The following is a 19427-nucleotide window of genomic DNA, read 5'->3' on the forward strand; positions in this document are numbered from 1 at the left end:
TATCCACACACACTGTTTCCTAAACATCATGTTAGGGTGCTTTAACTGGCCCCTCTTACTCTCAGACAGTACACACTACAGCCATCTCAAACACAGCCACTGTCACTCACTGCACTACTTCAGCTGACCTTCTGCTATCAGCTACAGACAGCACACATGCCATTTGATGCACATCCTTCATGTTATAGCAGTGTTGCCACTACTTTTTATCCATCCCTCATAACAATACAGACATACTGTGAAAAATTATAAAATATTGTACCGCAGATTGATCTGTACAGTGATGTTGATATTCTAATTCATCAAGAAATGCTCAGATCACTAAAGATGGTAAAGAAAAAGTTTACAGGTAACCAGTCTGTCCAACATATCCATGGAGAAAACAAGGTACAGGAACTAGCACTGAATTTACTAAAATCTTTCCAATCTTCTCCTCAATCAAAGCCAAAACTTCAAGGGGGATATACATTTCATAGAATGCCAGCATGTGCACCAGATAATAAATGTACATCAAAAGAGGTAAGAGGTCCCAGGAGTATATATAGTACTATCTGGTGATCACGGACAAGGTGAGAGCAATGTATGGTCAACAATGTCATTATTATTCTGTGCGCAAGTTTGGACTGGACAACTGAACATCACGAAATAGTCTGCGGCCCTCTCAAAAAGAACAATCCCGATTAAAGAAATACTGGAGACACAAAAATTTACCATTCAGTCCTACCAAGAAACCCTTGAGACAGACAAAACTGATAACAGAATTACTACCACAGCCTACAAAAGACAGTACAGATGTGGTGTCTTGATAGGTGAATATATCACTACTCACAAAACAAAGGAGGCACCGAGCATTGGGCAGGCATACAGAAAGAATGATAAACTGTTTAGCTTTTGGACAAAGCTATTTATAAACCTTTCTAATTGCCTGTACACTGTTCAACACAGGGAGACACTACTTACCATTCTAAATTTTACATCTACGTCAATACTCCACAAGCCATCTGATAGTGTGTGGCGGAGGGTACTTCTGGTACCACTAACTGATTGCCCACCTTCCCCGCTCCATTAGCAAAGAGCGCTTAGGAAGAATGATTGTCAGCAAGCCTCTGTATTATCCCTGATGCTCTAATTTCTCGAATTTTCTCATTGTGATCATTTTGTGAGATGTATGTGGGAAGAAGAAATTTGTTGTCTGACTCTTCCCAGAAAGTACTCTTTCAAATTTTCAATAGTAAACCTCACCATGAAGCCGATAGTAAACTTCACCATGAAGTACAATGCCCCTCTTTTAGTGTCTGCCATTGGAGTTTGCTGAGCATCTCTGTACAGCTCTTGCACTAACTAAACGATCCCATGACAAAACACTCCACTATTCATTGGATCTCCCCCCCCCCCCCCTTCTCTCTCTCTCTCTCTCTCTCTCTCTCTCTCTCTCTCTCTCTCTCTCTCTCTCTCTCTCTCTCTCTCTCCCCCCCCCCCCCTCTCCCTCTCTGTCAACCCTACTTGGTAAGGGCACCAGACTGATGATAGATGCTCAGGAATCAGTCAAACAAGAGCATTATTAAAAAAAACAACATGGTCACAAATGCAGCACCAAAAATCTTCATCATTTGTAAAATGAAAGACCTTACATCGCCCTCTTTCTATAATTTTCACAGCAATTTCACACTCTCTAGCTGTGTAAATGTGACAGCTAGCATACATAATTTTGCCAAATCTACACTACAACCAATTTAGCAAATGCATAAAGAATATTTTAATTTCATATAAGATTTTCAATGCACACTTTCTGGGCAGAAGCATATGTAGCCCATAATCAAGAGGTATTACTACTTTGACCATATGCTAACTGAACATTTCTATTTATTGTTTCATTTTCCTTTCAAGTTTCTCTTATGCCTGTGAGAATACAGTGTCCTCTAATTTCATGTGGAGATTTTTGCACATAAGACACTTTTCCAAAACAGATCACTAATGTCAAAATCCTTTACAATGCACACAGCATAATTAAGAAGCACATATGTCCTCATGCAAGTATCTATTGACTGTTATCAAAGAACAGCCTGCCATACCAGAACAAACAATTTACTTATTTTAAACCAGATGCTAACTTGACACAAAAATGAGAGTGACATTCAGCTGTTGAAAGGACTCAGCACAATTTAATTTTTCTAGTGTAGTGCAGCAGGCCAAAGACATCACTTACCTGCAATTTGCCCCAGAGCTTACATTTGTCACATCCAACACAGTCCATTATTCTCGAAATGTTGCGGAAATGTTCACGAAATTCAGCTTTCAGCCTTTCAGCTTGTTTACCAGCAGAAAACATCACATACTCATCAAAGTGTTCTGGGAACTGTCTAAAAGATAAAACACATAGTGCTACACTTAAACATGAGTATGAAATTTAAAACTTCAAAATATGATACTTCAAAGCCATCAGTAAAATAAACATTATACAAATTTGTCTTGTTCTTACTGGACAAGCTTCAGAAAATTCTTCATGGCCTCCTGTACTTCAAGATCCTCTTCCTCATTACCTGTATAATAAAGCTCATCACGGAGATACGGCGCAGCTTTATATATTGCTTTTAGTTCCAACAGATACAAAAAGTACAAGTTCTTTAGCCAATTTGGACCTTCGCCATTTGTAGTTTCTGGACTGAAGCGAAATTTGAATTCGCTCAAGTTTGGTCCCCATTTACCTCCCGGTTCATCAATTCCAAGTGAAACTCTGTCTGCAATACTTAAACAATATTATCAGAACATTAACTTCAGATTTTGTTGTAATTCCATTAATATATGCAAACACTTACCGGAAAGCAAATACTTTGCACACAGGTGAATATTAATGCTTGTGTGCAAACCTGATATAGCTCTGTAGAATGCCCTCTGTTCTAGACACATGCCTGAAATTTAATCATCATGATTTGACAACAACAATTACAATGCTGTCACGAGGTATTTCATCTGTATTTCATCTGTTTTGCTTACCATTAAGATGTGAGGACTGTATGTATGGAGTATAGATGTCCTTTGGGCTACAGAAAAAAAAATCCATAGGTCAAAATGAATATACTACATGTGAAAATGAGAGAGAAAAAAGATCTCTACAGAAAAATATGTATAATACTGTATATACACAAGATATGAGATAGAAATATGGATCATCACTGCACTATTTCAATGATACACTTACCGAAAGCAATTCTCCTTGTATATACTATTCCATATACGGTGGGCGGACTGTCCTTTGTATCCTGTATAACGTTCAGGATTCAGAAGAAGATCTACATATTCTTCATCATCCTCATCATCATACATACAGAAATTGTCTTGTTTATTGTCATATTCTTGCCAACGTTTGAAATCTTCATACGTAGCAGCACTATAAAAGTAACAAGTTTACTGTAAAACTTTTGGACCTTTTATCCCAATGTGAACATCAATCATCTCATACTGGGTGAAGAAATAGATTTCACAACAAGAATATACTTCATGCTACACAGACCCTGCAATAAGGAAAACTCTGGTTTCTAAACAAGAGCAAAATAATACTATAAAATCTTTAAACATCTTTCTTAATTGTACAGAGATAATAGATTAAACCAACATTTCCAACAAATACTGACACACACTGAGAGATTTATTGCCATATGGTGATGCTGGAGATAGGTCTTGTGGTAAAAAAGTATATAAGTTGAGCTAAGATGAACAGAGGATCACTGTAGCATTGATAGGGGCTGAAAATAAGGAAATACACTGACATAAGTGACCTTATCTAAGTGTAGATCATTTTGCCCTGTGTCTGTGAACAAGCATATTGAAAAATGGTGAATGTGGTTGGCAGTTATGCTACTGATGTTATAATCTATGAAAAGTGGATGTAGGGCAGTAAAACCAAAAATAAATGTCTTGTTGTTGGATATTGATGCTTCATGGCAAAATATGGTGTTCAGAGGTTTGCTCAAGTTCTGTAAAACAAGATAAGTGGACATCTGAGGCAGATCTGATGACTGAGTACAATGCTGGTGCTGCCAAAAGTGTGCAAGCACACCATTCTGGATGTATTCCTGAAATGCGACCCTGCAGTGGGTGAGCTCCACATGTTACCATGTCAACCCTACAACACTGTCAATTACAATTACAGTGGACACATGATAATCAAGACTGGACCATTGATCAATGGAAATATCATCTGGACATATGAATCACATTTATTGTTAAACTAGGTTGATGGTTGTGTCCATATATACCATCGTCCAGGTGAATGGCTGTTTGAAACAATGACCACACTATGGACTCAGGTCAGTGGGAACAGTATTATGCTATATGGGATATTCACCTGGGTTTCTATGGGACCTATAGCAGTAATCAAAAATACAATGATAGCTGTGGACTATGTAAACATTATCATGAACCATCTCTATCCCTTCACGCTTGATGTTGACTCCGATTGCAATGCCATCTTTCAGCAGGATAACTGTCCACACCACAAGATGAGAATCATTATGGTGGTTTGAGGAGCACGATAGTGAACTCATGTTGATGTCTTGGCCATCCAATTCACCTGATCTGAACTCAGTGAAACACATGTGGAGCACTATCTAATGCCAGCTCCACACCCACAAGCAACTGGCCAATAATTTACAGGAACCGCACAACAGATATCGCCAGAAGCCTACCACGAATTTGTCAAATCTATGTCACACAGAACTGCAGCTGTTATGCATTCCAAAGGTTGACTAACACACTGTTAAGTAAGTGGTCATAATGTTTTGATCAATCAGTGTACATAGTATATCACTATTACGAACTCAAATGGATTCGAAACTTCTTCAAATGGACTCATTTAACTTTTGTTCCAATGACACCAATCTTTCTCATTATGTACCACTAACACACTTATTCTGCCATACAATCAGGGTGTATACGTGGACAAGGAAAAAAAATTCCTGGATTTTTCCCAGATTTCTCAGTTAAAAATACATTTTCTCCCAGGTGAAAATACACTTTTTCCATAGTATACTTTCCCTCGGAACTGTAGTAGTCATCATCAATCCTACACTAGTGTAGAATTTCTGAGCACTTAAGAAAATGAAACTATGGGGGGGGGGGGGGGGGGGGGGGTTTGGAACGATCTTTGATGGGCAGCAACATGTATGTTGCATATTTTTGTAGTACAGAAGTATAAATGCAAATACCACCAAACACTGCATGTTACTTTCCAAAGCATTGAAATCGAGATTGCAACGTACTTTTGTAAGCAAGTTACAGCTCATGTCACGTGATCTCACCAGCCAATGACAGCGGATATTCAGAGTATAGGGTACATGATGTGGTCACCCAATAGGAACATCACTGTTGAGTAGCATGAACACACAAATAGGAAAAGTTAATGGTTTAAATTAATATACATAGTGTTGCTACAAGAAAAGAAAAGTTTTCAGATGTAATATTGGTCTCTAAGATATGTGCAGACATAGAACCACTAGCTCAGCCCCCAATAATACCACTACCATACCGCAGCGAGAACTATTGTATCTTTGCCAGATTAGTTCTCTGTAGTATGCACTCTATGCTACATGCATTGTTTATATGCTGCGAGAATAAAAATATTCATAAGTGATGGGAGTGCGAGCGATTATTGTCGTAATTGCCACGCCCGCTCTCCTCTACCTATAGATTAATAGGCTGCACGAGCAGCTAAGCTTTCACATATAATGAGCTTTTTTGCGCCTGTTACACTTTAAGATATATCATACAAATGTGCCAATAAATTGTTTAATAATGACATAAATGTCTGATCTTCTGGGCTTGAAATTCTTCTAACTGGCTCACCCTCAAAGAGTCAATTTTTAAATGAGAGTCAAACACTACGATTTAAGAAATTCATCGTACATTCTCACACATAGTTCACCTTGCGTAAAACCAAATTTACTTTGAAAGTAAAGCCTAGTTTATACGACAATACTAGGCAACTGCGCTACTGGCCACTGCGCACGAACGCGGCACGTTTGTCCAACTCGGTCAAACTAAACACTTTCAGCGTGTTCCAACTTTGCCGACAATGGTTGCATGAGTTTTGAGTTTGTGTGTCTTCATAGTGTGTCGACAAACTGAAATATGAAGTGGGAAATGAAAAATAATGTTCACTTTTTGGATATCTATGCTTTGCACAGGGGTTTGTGGGATTTCAGTGATGCTGATTACAAAAATAAGCAACATATTGCTGCCCCTGGCACAAGCCATCTGTCCACTCCTGCTAACAGGCACTTGGCCAACGTATATGACAGCATATGCTATACCCAAGCTCCTTGACTGGCTGCACGATGGCATTAAGCCACCTGTGCCTCCAGGCACATGGAGCCTGTGAGTGGGTATGTGAGCTCGAACAGCCTGTGGCTCATGAATTCTTTATACTCTACTGTTTATAAAATATATAACCCATTATCACGTGTTCAAGCTCAAGAAGACATGTCAACGATCACAAAACAACATGTGACATCACACATTTATTAGCTCAAGTGCCATCAATGTGCAATACCCACAGCAAATTGAATTGCTTTCAGCATTCTGTCTTTATTTAATGCTAATAATTAACACTAAAAAGAATTCACATTTGGTTTTATTTCTAACTACCCACAAAAACCAGAAGCTTAATGGAAACAGATTTTCTCATTTTTTTTTTACACACACACACACACACACACACACACACACACACACACACACACACACTAACTGATAAAAAATTAAACAATGTATAATTTGTAATGACATTATCTTTTTTTGTGTCTCCATGTCAGTTGCACAGGACTGCAGGCCACCCTATAGTAAGGTACAGAATTATCTTCTGCGAGAATGCTAGTAGTATAAACAGCATTAACACAACATAAAACACTTATTAGAAATTGTGTGTGTGTGTGTGTGTGTGTGTGTGTGTGTGTGTGTGTGTGTGTGTGTGTGTGTGCGGTCAGGCATTTAATAACTGAGGTAACGCTCTTTCCTTTGCCAATTTTGGATAAAAAAATAGTAATTTTTTTGGTGACATACTTAAATATTCCTGCATCATCTCATGTACTGCTAGTAACTCTGAGCAGATGGCAGTCCCATAACTAGTCTTCAAAATGGCATCTACAACTGAGGCATGTTGCAAGCAAAAAGCAGTCACTGAACTTCTTTCGGTGAAAAACCAGACCATCACAAATATTCACAGGCATTTACACAATGGCTACAGACACAGGGCAATGGCTAAAAGTATAGTAAGCCACTGAGCGAATCATTTGTCATCATCAGAAAAAGGAGAAGGGAAAGGAAATCTGATCACCTACGTGTAGACTAACCACACACAGCTATGATGCATACAATGTTGCAACATGAAGATACACTTATTTGAGGTGATTAACGAATGACAACTGAATAACTCAGTGCTCAACTTGGCACCTCTGTTGTCCACTAGTTAGTGTATTCAAATGTTTGTGCATGTTGGGTTCCCCTAAGACTAGCTGAAGAGCATAAAGAGGAAAGATGGAACATCTGTGCCAAACTGCTTGCTTGTCATCAAGCTGATGGTGACAATTTTCATGTTGAACACTGCCACAAGTGATGAAACGTGGATTCACTACTTTGAGCTAGAAACAAAACAGCAGTTCGTTGAGTGATAGTACCCATCACCTTCGACGTAGTAGTACAAAACAGTGCCCTCAGCTGGTGAAATCATGGCTACACTCTTATGGGATGATTAAAATGTTATTCTGTTCAATGTCCCTCCCTCATAGAAAAACCATCAAGAAAGAAGTCTATTGCGAAACTCTTAGGAAATTGAAGAAACAATTACAGCATGTTTGTGGCCACAAAACTGCGAATGCTCTTCTCCTCCTCCACGATAATATAAGGTCACACACAAGTCTGTGCACCCAAGGAGATCACAAAACTTTCGTGGACTGTTCTTCCTCATCTGCCCAACAGCCCCGCATCTTCTGACTTCCATCTATTTGGATTACTGAAGGATGGACTCCACAAGAAGTGCTACAACAATGATGGGGAAATTATTGATGCAGCAAGAACTTGGTTGAGCCACAGACCAGCAGAATGATATCATGACAGTCTACAAACTACCAGATTAAGGTGGTGTAGGCTCACAGTACTGAATGGAGATCACACTGGAAGATGTGGGTTATAGTCAAAGAATCAGAGAACAATGTGTTGTATTTAAATCACGCATAAAACCATCCTGTTTGAGAAACAAAAGTGTTGCTTTACCTACTGAATGACCATGGCAACAGTTGGCCATATCACTGATCTGTAGTCAGTCATACTGGAGGAAAGTAGATTGTCTGTTGTAAATGAAGCATTACAAAACATAAAATTATAGCTTGATGGAAAATGCACAGAGCAATGCTTTAGTTGGAAGATGCACATCAGCCAAACAGCTGACCCAGTGAACAGAAGCCTGTCAAAGATGAGTGATGTAAGGAACAGGAAGGAGTGGGAGAAATGTCATTCAGCAAGCAATCTGACACGAACTCAGTATCGCAGGTGATGAGGTTTGAAGAGTTGTAGCCAAGTAAGGAAACAATACGGCATTGGCTCAATTTATGAATCAAGGTCATGATTTACCAACAAAACATTGTTGTAACTAAAAAAAATAATGGTCTCTAATGGGAGAACTAAATTATTTTGTTACAAGGTCTATATATATGAGGAACATTCAATAAGTAATGCAACACATTTTTTCTGAAAGCAGGTCAATTTTATTCAGGATTGCAATACACCATATTATTCCCCACTATTTTGGCTACAAAAGCCTATTTTTCAACATAATAATGATTCAATGCAGCAGCCTTACGCCACCTTGCTGGGAGGGCCTGTATGCCCGCACCGTACCACTCTACTGGTTGACGTAGGAGCCAATTTATTGCTGCACCAATAACCTCCACAACATCCACATACTGCTTCCCACAAGGTGCATCCTTCATTGGACCAAACAGATGGAAGTCTGAAAGCACACAATCTGGGCTGTATGGTGGATCAGGAAGAACAGTCCAATGAAGTTTTGTGAAGTCCTCTTGGCTGCACAGACTTTTAAGAGGCCTTGTGTTGTCATGAAGAAGGCCAAGTTCATTTGCATTTTTGTGATGACAAACACACTAAAGTACTTTCTTCTGTTTCCTGAGGATATTACAATTCAATTCAGAGTTGATCATTGCACCACTGGAGAGGACATCAAGCAGAAGGACCTCTTCACAGTCCCAGAAGACTGCCACCATGACTATCAGCTGAGGGTGTGGCTTTGAACTTTTCCTTTGGAGCCATTCCATCGATAGCCGTTTCATTTCTGGTTCAAAGTGATTAACCCATGTTTCGCCACCTGAGATGATGTTTGACAAACATTTGTCACAATCAGCCTCGTAAGATGCAAGCAATTTCGCACAAATGGTCCTTCATTACTCTTTATGGTCTTCTGCTAAGCGCGAGGAACCCAGCAGGCACACACCTTCGAGAACCCCAACTGCCGGACGAGTGTGTCGCACCACCAACAGAGACATCCAGTTGTGCAATGCGGTGTTCGATAATGATCCTTCAATCACCTTAAATGAGTGTGTCTGCACGTTCCAACAACAGAGGAGTCACAGCTGTGGGCAGCCAGTCAGCATGCGGGACATCAGACAGGTTTGTGTGACCTTGTTATGATGATGACAACTGACACGTCACCCAAGGCCTCACCACACTTTTGTTCACTGCCAGGTCTCCATAAACATTCTGCAAGCACCTACGAATATATCTGATGCTCTGGTTTTCTGCCAACAGAACTCTACTTGAAATGCACCTCTGTTACAGACACCAGTTTGAATGCTACATATAGCATTGCCTCCTATTGGAACTACATCAAATAATAGGGGCTGAAGTGGGAATATTCCATGACATCCCACAACAAATTTTTTTCAACTGAAATTGGCTGGGGAAAAAAAGTGTTGCATTACTTATTGGACGCACCTCATATATAAAAGTGTAAAAGATAGAAAGAGAATAAAGATGTGGGGGAGTATATGATAATGTAGATTTAATTTATGTACTTTTTCAGGTGTATGAACATTTATATTTACTAGTAACGTATCAACAATATTTTATTTCATGTAACCTATACACTGATGAGCATGAGAGCAGTAGCTTTGGTCAATAGCAAACATAAGATCTTACCCTGAATAAAAAAGTGCAATTTCCCCCCCCCCCCCCCCCCCCCCCCATCCAGCACCTCCAACACCGCCACCACAAAACAAAGGTTAAGAACTATGAAGCTGCCATTACTCTCCAAGCGTTCACATAACATGAAGTTGTGCCTCAAAAAATGTGCCAAACGGGGTACAAATAATTTACAAATTACTGATGTATCTGTTATAAAACAAGTGTCTTAGACTGGCAATTTTATAAAGTCAGGTCCGACCTGGATTTTGGATTTTCGTGAGAAACATTCCCTCTCATACAGCCTTTATATCCGAGGCAAACTTTTTGTTCAGATGCAGACTCTTTACAGCAATCCAACACCTATCTCACATCTGCCTTTGCCCTACATAATTATCCCCACCAGCCTAGTTCAAAAGCAGATTTCCACGCCATTATATCTCATTCTGGTACTGCTGAATGCTCTAAGGAAACAACTTAGGAATACACCTCTGTCACTCAGGATTATCCTGGTCTTGAGTGAATAAATCAGCTACTTCAACAGGGCTATGACTTCCTAAAATCTTGCCTTGAAACACTATTCTGTCTGATATTTTGCACACCCAACAGAGAATAGCTTTCCCGCACGCCTCCCACCACCAATCTTTGAAATATCCTGGTCAGATCCTATGTTGCTCCAGCACCAATTCCCCTACTCAATGGCTCCTAGCCCTGTGACTAACCCCACTGTAAGACTTGCCCATGCACCTTCCTATCCTATGTACACAAGCCCTGTAACTGGCAGTACATTTTCTATCAAGGGGAGAGCTGCCCGTGAAACAACATGTTGTGTATCAGCTATTATGTAAACACTGTTCGGCCTTTTGCATTGTTATGAAAAGTTATCACAGAGAGTGTAGGCTAGCAATATACAATACCCTGTTGCAGAGCACATAGTACAACGTGACCATCTGGATACTCCCTCTCATGACAACAGTTCCTCAGAACTCCTTACAATATGTGGTTGGTTCTCAACATTTCTTCTCTCTCTCTCTCTCTGTGTTTGTCTTACTTATTATTGTATCTACCACCTTTACATTCTCATGTTTTCTATTAGATGGTGCAGGCATCAACAATCACTCTTTCCTTCTCATCCCATCCACCAAGTCTCTCCAGACCTGGGATTCTCAGTGACTTTTTCATAACTCACTCTTTCCTTCTCATCCCATCCACCAAGTCTCTCCTGACCTGGGATTCTCAGTGACTTTTTCATAACTTTTCCTATTTCCTACACCTCGTCTGTTGTTTTCCTTCATACCTCTTCCTATTCCCTCATCACCTCAACCCTTCTGCCATGAGGAGGAGCCACTGGCTCCGAAATTGATTTGTTTCCATACCTATTACGTGTTTTCTCCTGCCACAGTTTGGTGAACAGATTTTTATCTATCCATATTATATTTCGAAAAATAAAACGTTTTTATAATAATGTATGTGCCTTGAGCAATTTTCCTTCAAATTAAAAAGTTGAGTTTTCCTTCCTTTTGATTAAAGTGTTTTTGATATGTAATAAAATGCATAGTTTGTTTAGTGTATGACACTGCTTGTTTTATGCACAATGAATTACTGTAACATGATTACCTACAGAATTTTTCAGAAGAGCAAACAATGCCTACATGGTTAATGGATTCAGTTATTGGAAAACTGAATTTTATGTAGATGCAATTTATGGCCACTTGAAAAGAATATAAAAACTGAATGAAAGTAAACATATTTTGTAGTTCCACTCTTTGAAACCAAAGTTTTTTATGCTTTTTGTTAAGAAATGCACCTATACTCTGATGGTTATTGTCCATTGTAAATCAATACATGAAATTGATAATTTTGTGGTTATAGTACCTCTACTGTGGGGAATTTGTGGCAAAGGTGCTTTATCAGCTTTTGAACACATTGGCATATCAAACTTCATAAAGACCCCATTCCTTCCATCCAAACTGAGTTGCAAAAATCCTAACAACCCTAGACCCCCAACAAGGTCTCCCAACTGCCTTCATAGACTTTTCTGCCTCTCCTGAGTTGCATACCTCTACTTCCCCAATTATACAAAATTAATATCCTGGCCATCCCTGTGTAGCATGTTTCAAAGTTACAACTGAACACATCTTGACCTTTCTATACCAGCACCTCAAAACTCATCATGCAGAGATTCCCATCCCACAGAAGAAAACTCCAACCATTTCCTGCAATGTCTTGAACCCACTTCCATTTCCTCTACTACCCGAAGCCCACAATGTCACTACTGATGCAGCCTCTCTTTACACCAACAACCAGCATAATACCCACAGCCTCTCAGCACTTTAACACTAACTACGCAAACACCCACCAGAAACTCTTAAAAAAAACATGTCACACAAGCCAAATTCGTCCTAACTCATTACTATTTTTCCTTTGATGGACAAACAGACAAACATCTAAGGGTGACAGCTAAGGTAACCTGTTCTACAGCAACCTTTTGTTGGGCTACATGGAAGGGGAAATTCTGAACACCCAGAATCTTGGCCTCCTGGTTTGGTAGACTTGCTGATGATCAAACTCAAATTCGAAGCCACCTTCGTTAACTTACCTACATCTTACTGAGGTTCACACACAAAACACAACTCTTATAAAACCATCCAACAAGCAACAGATCCTCTCCTTCAACAGTTGCCTCCCAATTTCCATGCAGTTCAAGCATCCAAGGTAAATTTATCTTGTCCTAAGCCAAATTCTTCAACAGCTATACAAATAACCTATCCCAGGTTTTCCTCTCCCACAAATAAGCACCCTGTCTGCCAGTCCACAAATGCCTCATACATTACTCCACCAATGTTATGACTTTCTCAAATCAAGTATCGAAATGAGATGATCTTGCCCTCACCCTGTACTTCTCACACCACCCACTGTTGCCTTTTGTCACCCTCCAAAGCTTTACAACTTCCTTGATAAGCCATATGAGCATTCTAGACTATTACACAAATATTCTTATTCTTGAAATTGTTCACATTGTAAAATGTATCTCAGGCATTTGCACACTACCCATCACTACACCTTCAACAAATCATACAGCAAAGGCAGAGCAACAAAAGAACCCACTCTTGTTGTTTCCCAACTATAGTGTTCACTGCACCGTTTTTTATATAAGGATGGTTACCACTAAACTGGATGAGTACATGAATGGACACAGAACTGTCTGCCCTGAGAACACCCGGCACCCATTTGCTAAGCATGCTCTACAGAATGACTCAAGAGACCTGCGTATCTACACCACCTTCCCAACATCCCAATCCCTCCATCAAAGAATGGATATACAAGTTCCTAAAGCATTTCTATCAGGAAAAAAAAAAATCACTACAAAAAAGATAAGTACTGGCCAGCCATTCCATTTATTTATAAGAAAACACTAACATGAACCACAAGTTGCATCTTATAATTGCAATTCACAGTAGATGTGAAGTAAGAAAATTTTCCATTTTATGGTCATGGCACACAACAATACAAGATTTTTTCTAAATATTTCATAAAAAGATACTAGCACTCAAAATTATGCCCAGAAATAGAAAAAATATTTGACAGCTTATAGCATTAAAAAAATAAGATGGTGTAGTTAAAATATTCTATACAATACTACAAGTCCCTCTGGAACACAGTACACATCCTGTTGAAGCTAACTGCAGACACAATAAAAATCAGAGATCTGGAATGAAATGATGTCTAATTACAGGTTCTTAAGCGCAATTTTAATGAATTTTCAAATACTGATCTTACACCGCCACAAAAAAAAAAGGCAGTATGAGAAAATACTTTGAAAGCTATAAGAAATGGCAAATAATGAAGAAGAAATACAGAATGACACACTCACCTAATGGTTGTGTTTATATAGCTCAACTCATCGTCACAATCACTCTGTGTGTTCTCTAAGTACTAGAACAAAAAGAGAACAAAATGCCATTAAATACATTCAAATAATGACATAACAGATGGTAAAATTATTTGGTAAATATTTATGGGGAGCTAATACTCTCTTATCCCCAGCATGTGGTAAAGTGAAGGAGCCGCAACAAAACAACTATAGAAACTATCACTATTCACATGTTAATTAAAAATATTACCACAAATATTTAAATGTACACATATACTTCAGTGCATTTGTAAAAAACAAAAACAGTTGGCACACCTTACTCACACAGATCACAACGCACTGAAGCAGTATTGATGTCAGGCAGGATACAGCACTCATGTTGTGAGAATACTGGTCTTAAGGATCATCAAACTGAAGACTCATAAGCCAACCACTCTGCAACACATCCAAGCATCCAGCCTACAACCTTAGCAAGCACTGATGCTGTCACACTTTGCATCCACCACCTGCTTTGTCACTAATCATCCTCATTCGCAGGTGCAACGCGACTCAACATCTATCTTCTTTGAAAGGTTTTGTCAGTATGGCTTCCTCAACCAAATACTGAGTGTATCTACACATATTCCAGAGCAAGTGGGTACTACTTCCTCCTTCTTATTGTTTTCTTTGGATTTACTGATATTCTTACCATTCATCTACATTTTCACAGTATATTTCCATTTCAAAATTCCCAGGTGTACATATTAATCAAAACTTGAACTGGTAATCAAATATATCTTCACAAATGTTTGAGTTCAGCAACTTTTGCTCTACATATAATTACCAGTTTTGGTGATGAAAGAATCAAAATTAGCTTAATTTCCATAATTATATTCATCAATGTCATATGGAATTAATTTTCACGGGCAATTCCACGTACAGGCATGAAGTATGCACTGCACAGAAATGCACTGTGAGGATCATATCTGGTGTTCATGAAACCTTATGTATGAAACTATTTAAAAATAAACTACATATATTAATAACTACCTTACACCACCTGAAAGAACATTCCAACAATGAGTAAGAATGGTACGCAGACATCTAAGGCATGGGTATTGTTTCATAGGCTTGCTGCTCCACGAGAAGTCACTGCCTGAAGTTTGGTGGCTCACCAATCTCAGCAGATAGGCTTGGAATATGGCTGGGCCTAAAGGCTCCGGTTGTTAGCTCGGTTCCCTCATGGTGTGCAATGTCATTTAAATATGTGTATTTTGCAGACCCATAGAGCACACACTCCTGATCAAGCCAGTATCACAAGAAGGCTCTGTGAAACTGGAGCAGACTGGCTGGGTTTGCTCCCCACAAACTATGATTTATGCATTTTAAAATATTTAGTGCTTAGAGGGACCATGCTTTCAGTTTTTTAAAGTGTCAGATCAGGGTAAGCTTAAAATCAAATGAGAGTCCAAAAACCTCACTATTTTCTTTAATATTAAGAACAGTGTCTCTCATCCTCTACTGAGGAAAGCTAAATTCTAAGGAAGGAAGGAAGACTAGGTTTCACATCCCATTGAGTTCGAGGTCACTAGGGATGGAGCACAAGCTCAGATTGTGACAAGGATGGGGAAGGAAATAGGCCACGTCCTTTCAAAGGGACCGTCCCAGCATTTTCCTGGATCAATTTACGGAAATCACAGAAATCCTAAATCTGAATGGCCTGTCAAGTTGGAATCATCATCCTCCTGAACGCAAATCCAGTGTGCTAACCACTGCACCACCTCACTCGGTGAAAGTTAAATTGTCAGCAACAACTGGTGGGTTGCTGAAAGACTGGAGAAGAAACGAAAGACAGAGAAATCATCTACAAACAACAAATACGTACAGTAAAATCTAGGGAAAGCTGCCTGCAGGCGCCCGACTAGGCATACTGTCGGGTGGTTACAATCAAACTAGCTGTGTGCCGAGTGCTGCAGTACAGGCTGCATACATTGCAGGATTCTGAAACATCATAATTATGTATTTTGATCAATTGGTGTACTCACAGAGTATGCTGAAAAAAATAATAATTCAAGTTTCTACCACCCACACTACATTCTGACAGCTTAGAGTGTCATATTTTCACCTGGTGGCAGAAAGTGGAACTATTATTTTTTTCAGCACACTATGTACATCAATGAACATACCTACAATGTTTCAGTGTCCGAAGATGTATACAGCATGCACTGTAGCACTCACAACACTGCCAGTTTCATTATAAGCATCCGGTACTACTGCCACCCGCCCTTTCCACATAATCCTTCCAATTTCTCTTCCTTGTCTTCATCCATTTATTTATACCTTGGATTCCACGTCGATTCCCTATCGATACATTTGTTCTCTAGCTCATATGGTTACTCCTTGGATCTGTCTTAGGCACTTCATTTCCATTACTGTTATTACAATTATTACTTCACTGATTGTCCATCATCCAGTCAACTAATGGACAGTTTTTTCATTATAAAGCTGCTTTCAGTATGTCCAAGTTGTCAATGATATATACTCATGATTTTGTTACCTGCCAGTGGATGTACAACCATTACGGAAGTATGCATTCCTTTGCACTTGCTTCTTCCAAGAACTAATTATATGCTAAAACATTACAAAAATCAGATAAAACAGAACTAAAACAAAAAGAAGTTAAAGAGGAAATGGAAAGGAAAAACAGAAGAAATTTGTCTTTATCCCAAAAAATATGTTGAGGGACAAAATTACAAAACTTTTTGAATTACCTCATGTAATCTTAACAGCCGGGGTACTCTACATCCAGTTTCCTTTTTGCACTAGCGTTATGGCCTCGTTGATCCTACAGCAAGTCAATGGTGTACTAGAGTATTTCCCATTTCACCACCCTTATGGCAGTTGTACTGAAGATCTTGTCTCCCTTTCAGGCTCAATTTCAGATAAGAAGAAAACTCTGATTTGGAAAGTAAGACAAGTTGTCAGTTTGCCAAACCCATTTTGCTGCATTCCAATCTTGGTATCAAGCCATTCCCCCTCCTACATAGCATGTCACATCCTTTCTTCCTGGGTGCGTATTGGTTGGTTTGTACTCTCCCTTTTGGCTGGTTCTGAGAAGAATCAAGCTATTTCATTCAAGAAGCTGACTTCCAAGTCATTAGACATTGCCTTGTAGACAGGAATGTCCTGAAGTTGCTGTTTCCCTTCCCTAACATCAAGGACTCAAACTGGACATTCCAGAGGATGTGATTATGTGTATCTATAGCTCTACACAATTTGGAGTCTCTATCCAACATTTGGGAAGAAGCAATATTTACAGTGGCAGAAGAGTACCACCTCTCCTGCCAAAAATCCATAATACACTTTGTGATGGGGGTGCTATTATCTTCACAAGTCTCAAGTATTTCATTTGCTTTTTTTTGGACAGTTTTTCTTCATCTAGTATATAGCAGCTCATTCTCTGACACACATATCAAGACGCAGGACCCCAAACACAACTTGCAATATAGCAGCTCATGATGTGCCAAATGCATGTGAACATTCGTTGTCAATCTATAACCTCCCCCCCCCCCAATTTAACTCAGACTCTGTCCTTTTTATCTATAAATTTATGCTATGACTTATACTTACTGGATTATCTCGTATGATGCTTCATGATGTTTTGTACAGCAAGGGTTCTCTTATACGTCTTTAATAAAGTTGTCAGGTTCATATTTTTCTGGATCATGAGTAACTATTCACTTGAACTTTACCAACAGCTCCATTACATGTTTACTATTCCAAGTAAATGATTCTAGCTCTTGTCCACGATGAGGTAAAATCTTGTGAGTGTATGCTTTCCCGGCGTATACAGCTGGCGAAGAGTTCTCGGGCTTCCAGCCGGGTGGCGGTGTCTTCAAACAGCGACGTTTCGACGAGTGACATACTCATCATCTTCTGGCGAAGAAGATGATGAGTATGTCACTCGTCGAAACGTCGCTGTTTGAAGACACCGCCACCCGGCTGGAAGCCCGAGAACTCTTCGCCAGGTAAAATCTTCCTTGTCCATTTTATTGCCCACAAATATCTCCATTAATTTTGCTAACATCCAGTGGGCAATACAAGGCTGAAACTACAAATTTTTATCTTGTTCTTGATACCTATTGAAGGCCAGACAATTTATACCCAAGATGATTTATGATTGTTGTATATTGCTACGAATATGTCACACCTCATCTGATTTGGTGAAGACTGTCAGTCTCGCTAGCGGGATGAAAGCAGAGCTCACCATCTGCAGCATCGTCGACAGCACTGACTGCGGACCTTTGGTACAGAGCCGAGTGGAGGGTCTGAATCAGAGGCTGAGACAGTTCTGCGACCGTATGGGCTGCAGATTCCTCGACTTGCGCCATAGGGTGGTGGGGTTTTGGGTTCTGCTGGATAGGTCAGGAGTGCAATACACGCAGCAAGCGGCTACATGGATAGCAGGGGTTGTGTGGCGTGGACTGGGCAGTTTTTTAGGTTACATGGCCTCGGGCAAGTACAGAAAGGGCAACAGCCTCAAAGGGTGCAGGGCAAAGTCAGGACATGCGGGGACCAAGCAGCAATCGGTATTGTAATTGTAAACTGTTGAAGCTGGGTTGGTAAAGTACCGGAACTTCAAGCGCTGATAAAAAGCACCAAAGCTGAAATCATAGGTACAGAAAGCTGGCTGAAGCCAGAGATAAATTCTGTCGAAATTTTTACAAAGGCACAGACGGTGTTTAGAAAGGATAGATTGCAGGCGACTGGTGGTGGCGTGTTTGTCGCTGTTAGTAGTAGTTTATCCCGTAGTGAAGTAGAAGTGGATAGTTCCTGTGAATTATTATGGGTGGAGGTTACACTCAACAACCGAGCTAGGTTAATAATTGGCTCCTTTTACCAACCTCCCGACTCAGCAGCATTAGTGGCAGAACAACTGAGAGAAAATTTGGAATACATTTCACATAAATTTTCTCAGCATGTTATAGTCTTAGGTGGCGATTTCAATTTACCAGATATAGACTGGGACACTCAGATGTTTAGGACGGGTGGTAGGGACAGAGCATAGAGTGACATTATACTGAGTGCACTATCCGAAAATTACCTCGAGCAATTAAACAGAGAACCGACTCGTGGAGATTACGTCTTGGACCTACTGATAACAAACAGACCCGAACTTTTTGACTCTGTAATCGCAGAACAGGGAATCAGTGATCGTAATGCCATTGCAGCATCCCTGAATATGGAAGTTAATAGGAATATAAAAAAAGGGAGGAAGGTTTATCTGTTTAGCAAGAGTGATAGAAGGCAGATTTCAGACTACCTAACAGATCAAAATGAAAATTTCTGTTCCGACACTGACAATGTTGAGTGTTTATGGAAAAAGTTC

The 19427-nt window shown here is 39.7% G+C and overlaps 1 protein-coding gene across 1 annotated transcript in view; it reads right to left on the reverse strand.

Moving 5' to 3' along the window:
• LOC124555141 (ero1-like protein) overlaps positions 1-19427 on the reverse strand; it is an 86838-nt gene that overhangs the window by 27752 nt on the left and 39659 nt on the right. The window contains exons 5-10 of the mRNA XM_047128951.1: positions 14060-14121; positions 3200-3388; positions 2995-3041; positions 2817-2909; positions 2480-2738; positions 2207-2360 (exon numbers count right to left, since the gene is read on the reverse strand). Coding sequence (XP_046984907.1) covers positions 2207-2360; positions 2480-2738; positions 2817-2909; positions 2995-3041; positions 3200-3388; positions 14060-14121 — 804 coding nt within the window. The remainder of the gene's footprint in view (positions 1-2206; positions 2361-2479; positions 2739-2816; positions 2910-2994; positions 3042-3199; positions 3389-14059; positions 14122-19427) is intronic.

The sequence above is a fragment of the Schistocerca americana genome, chromosome X (assembly GCF_021461395.2).
Source record: "Schistocerca americana isolate TAMUIC-IGC-003095 chromosome X, iqSchAmer2.1, whole genome shotgun sequence".
Classification (NCBI taxonomy): domain Eukaryota; kingdom Metazoa; phylum Arthropoda; class Insecta; order Orthoptera; family Acrididae; genus Schistocerca; species Schistocerca americana.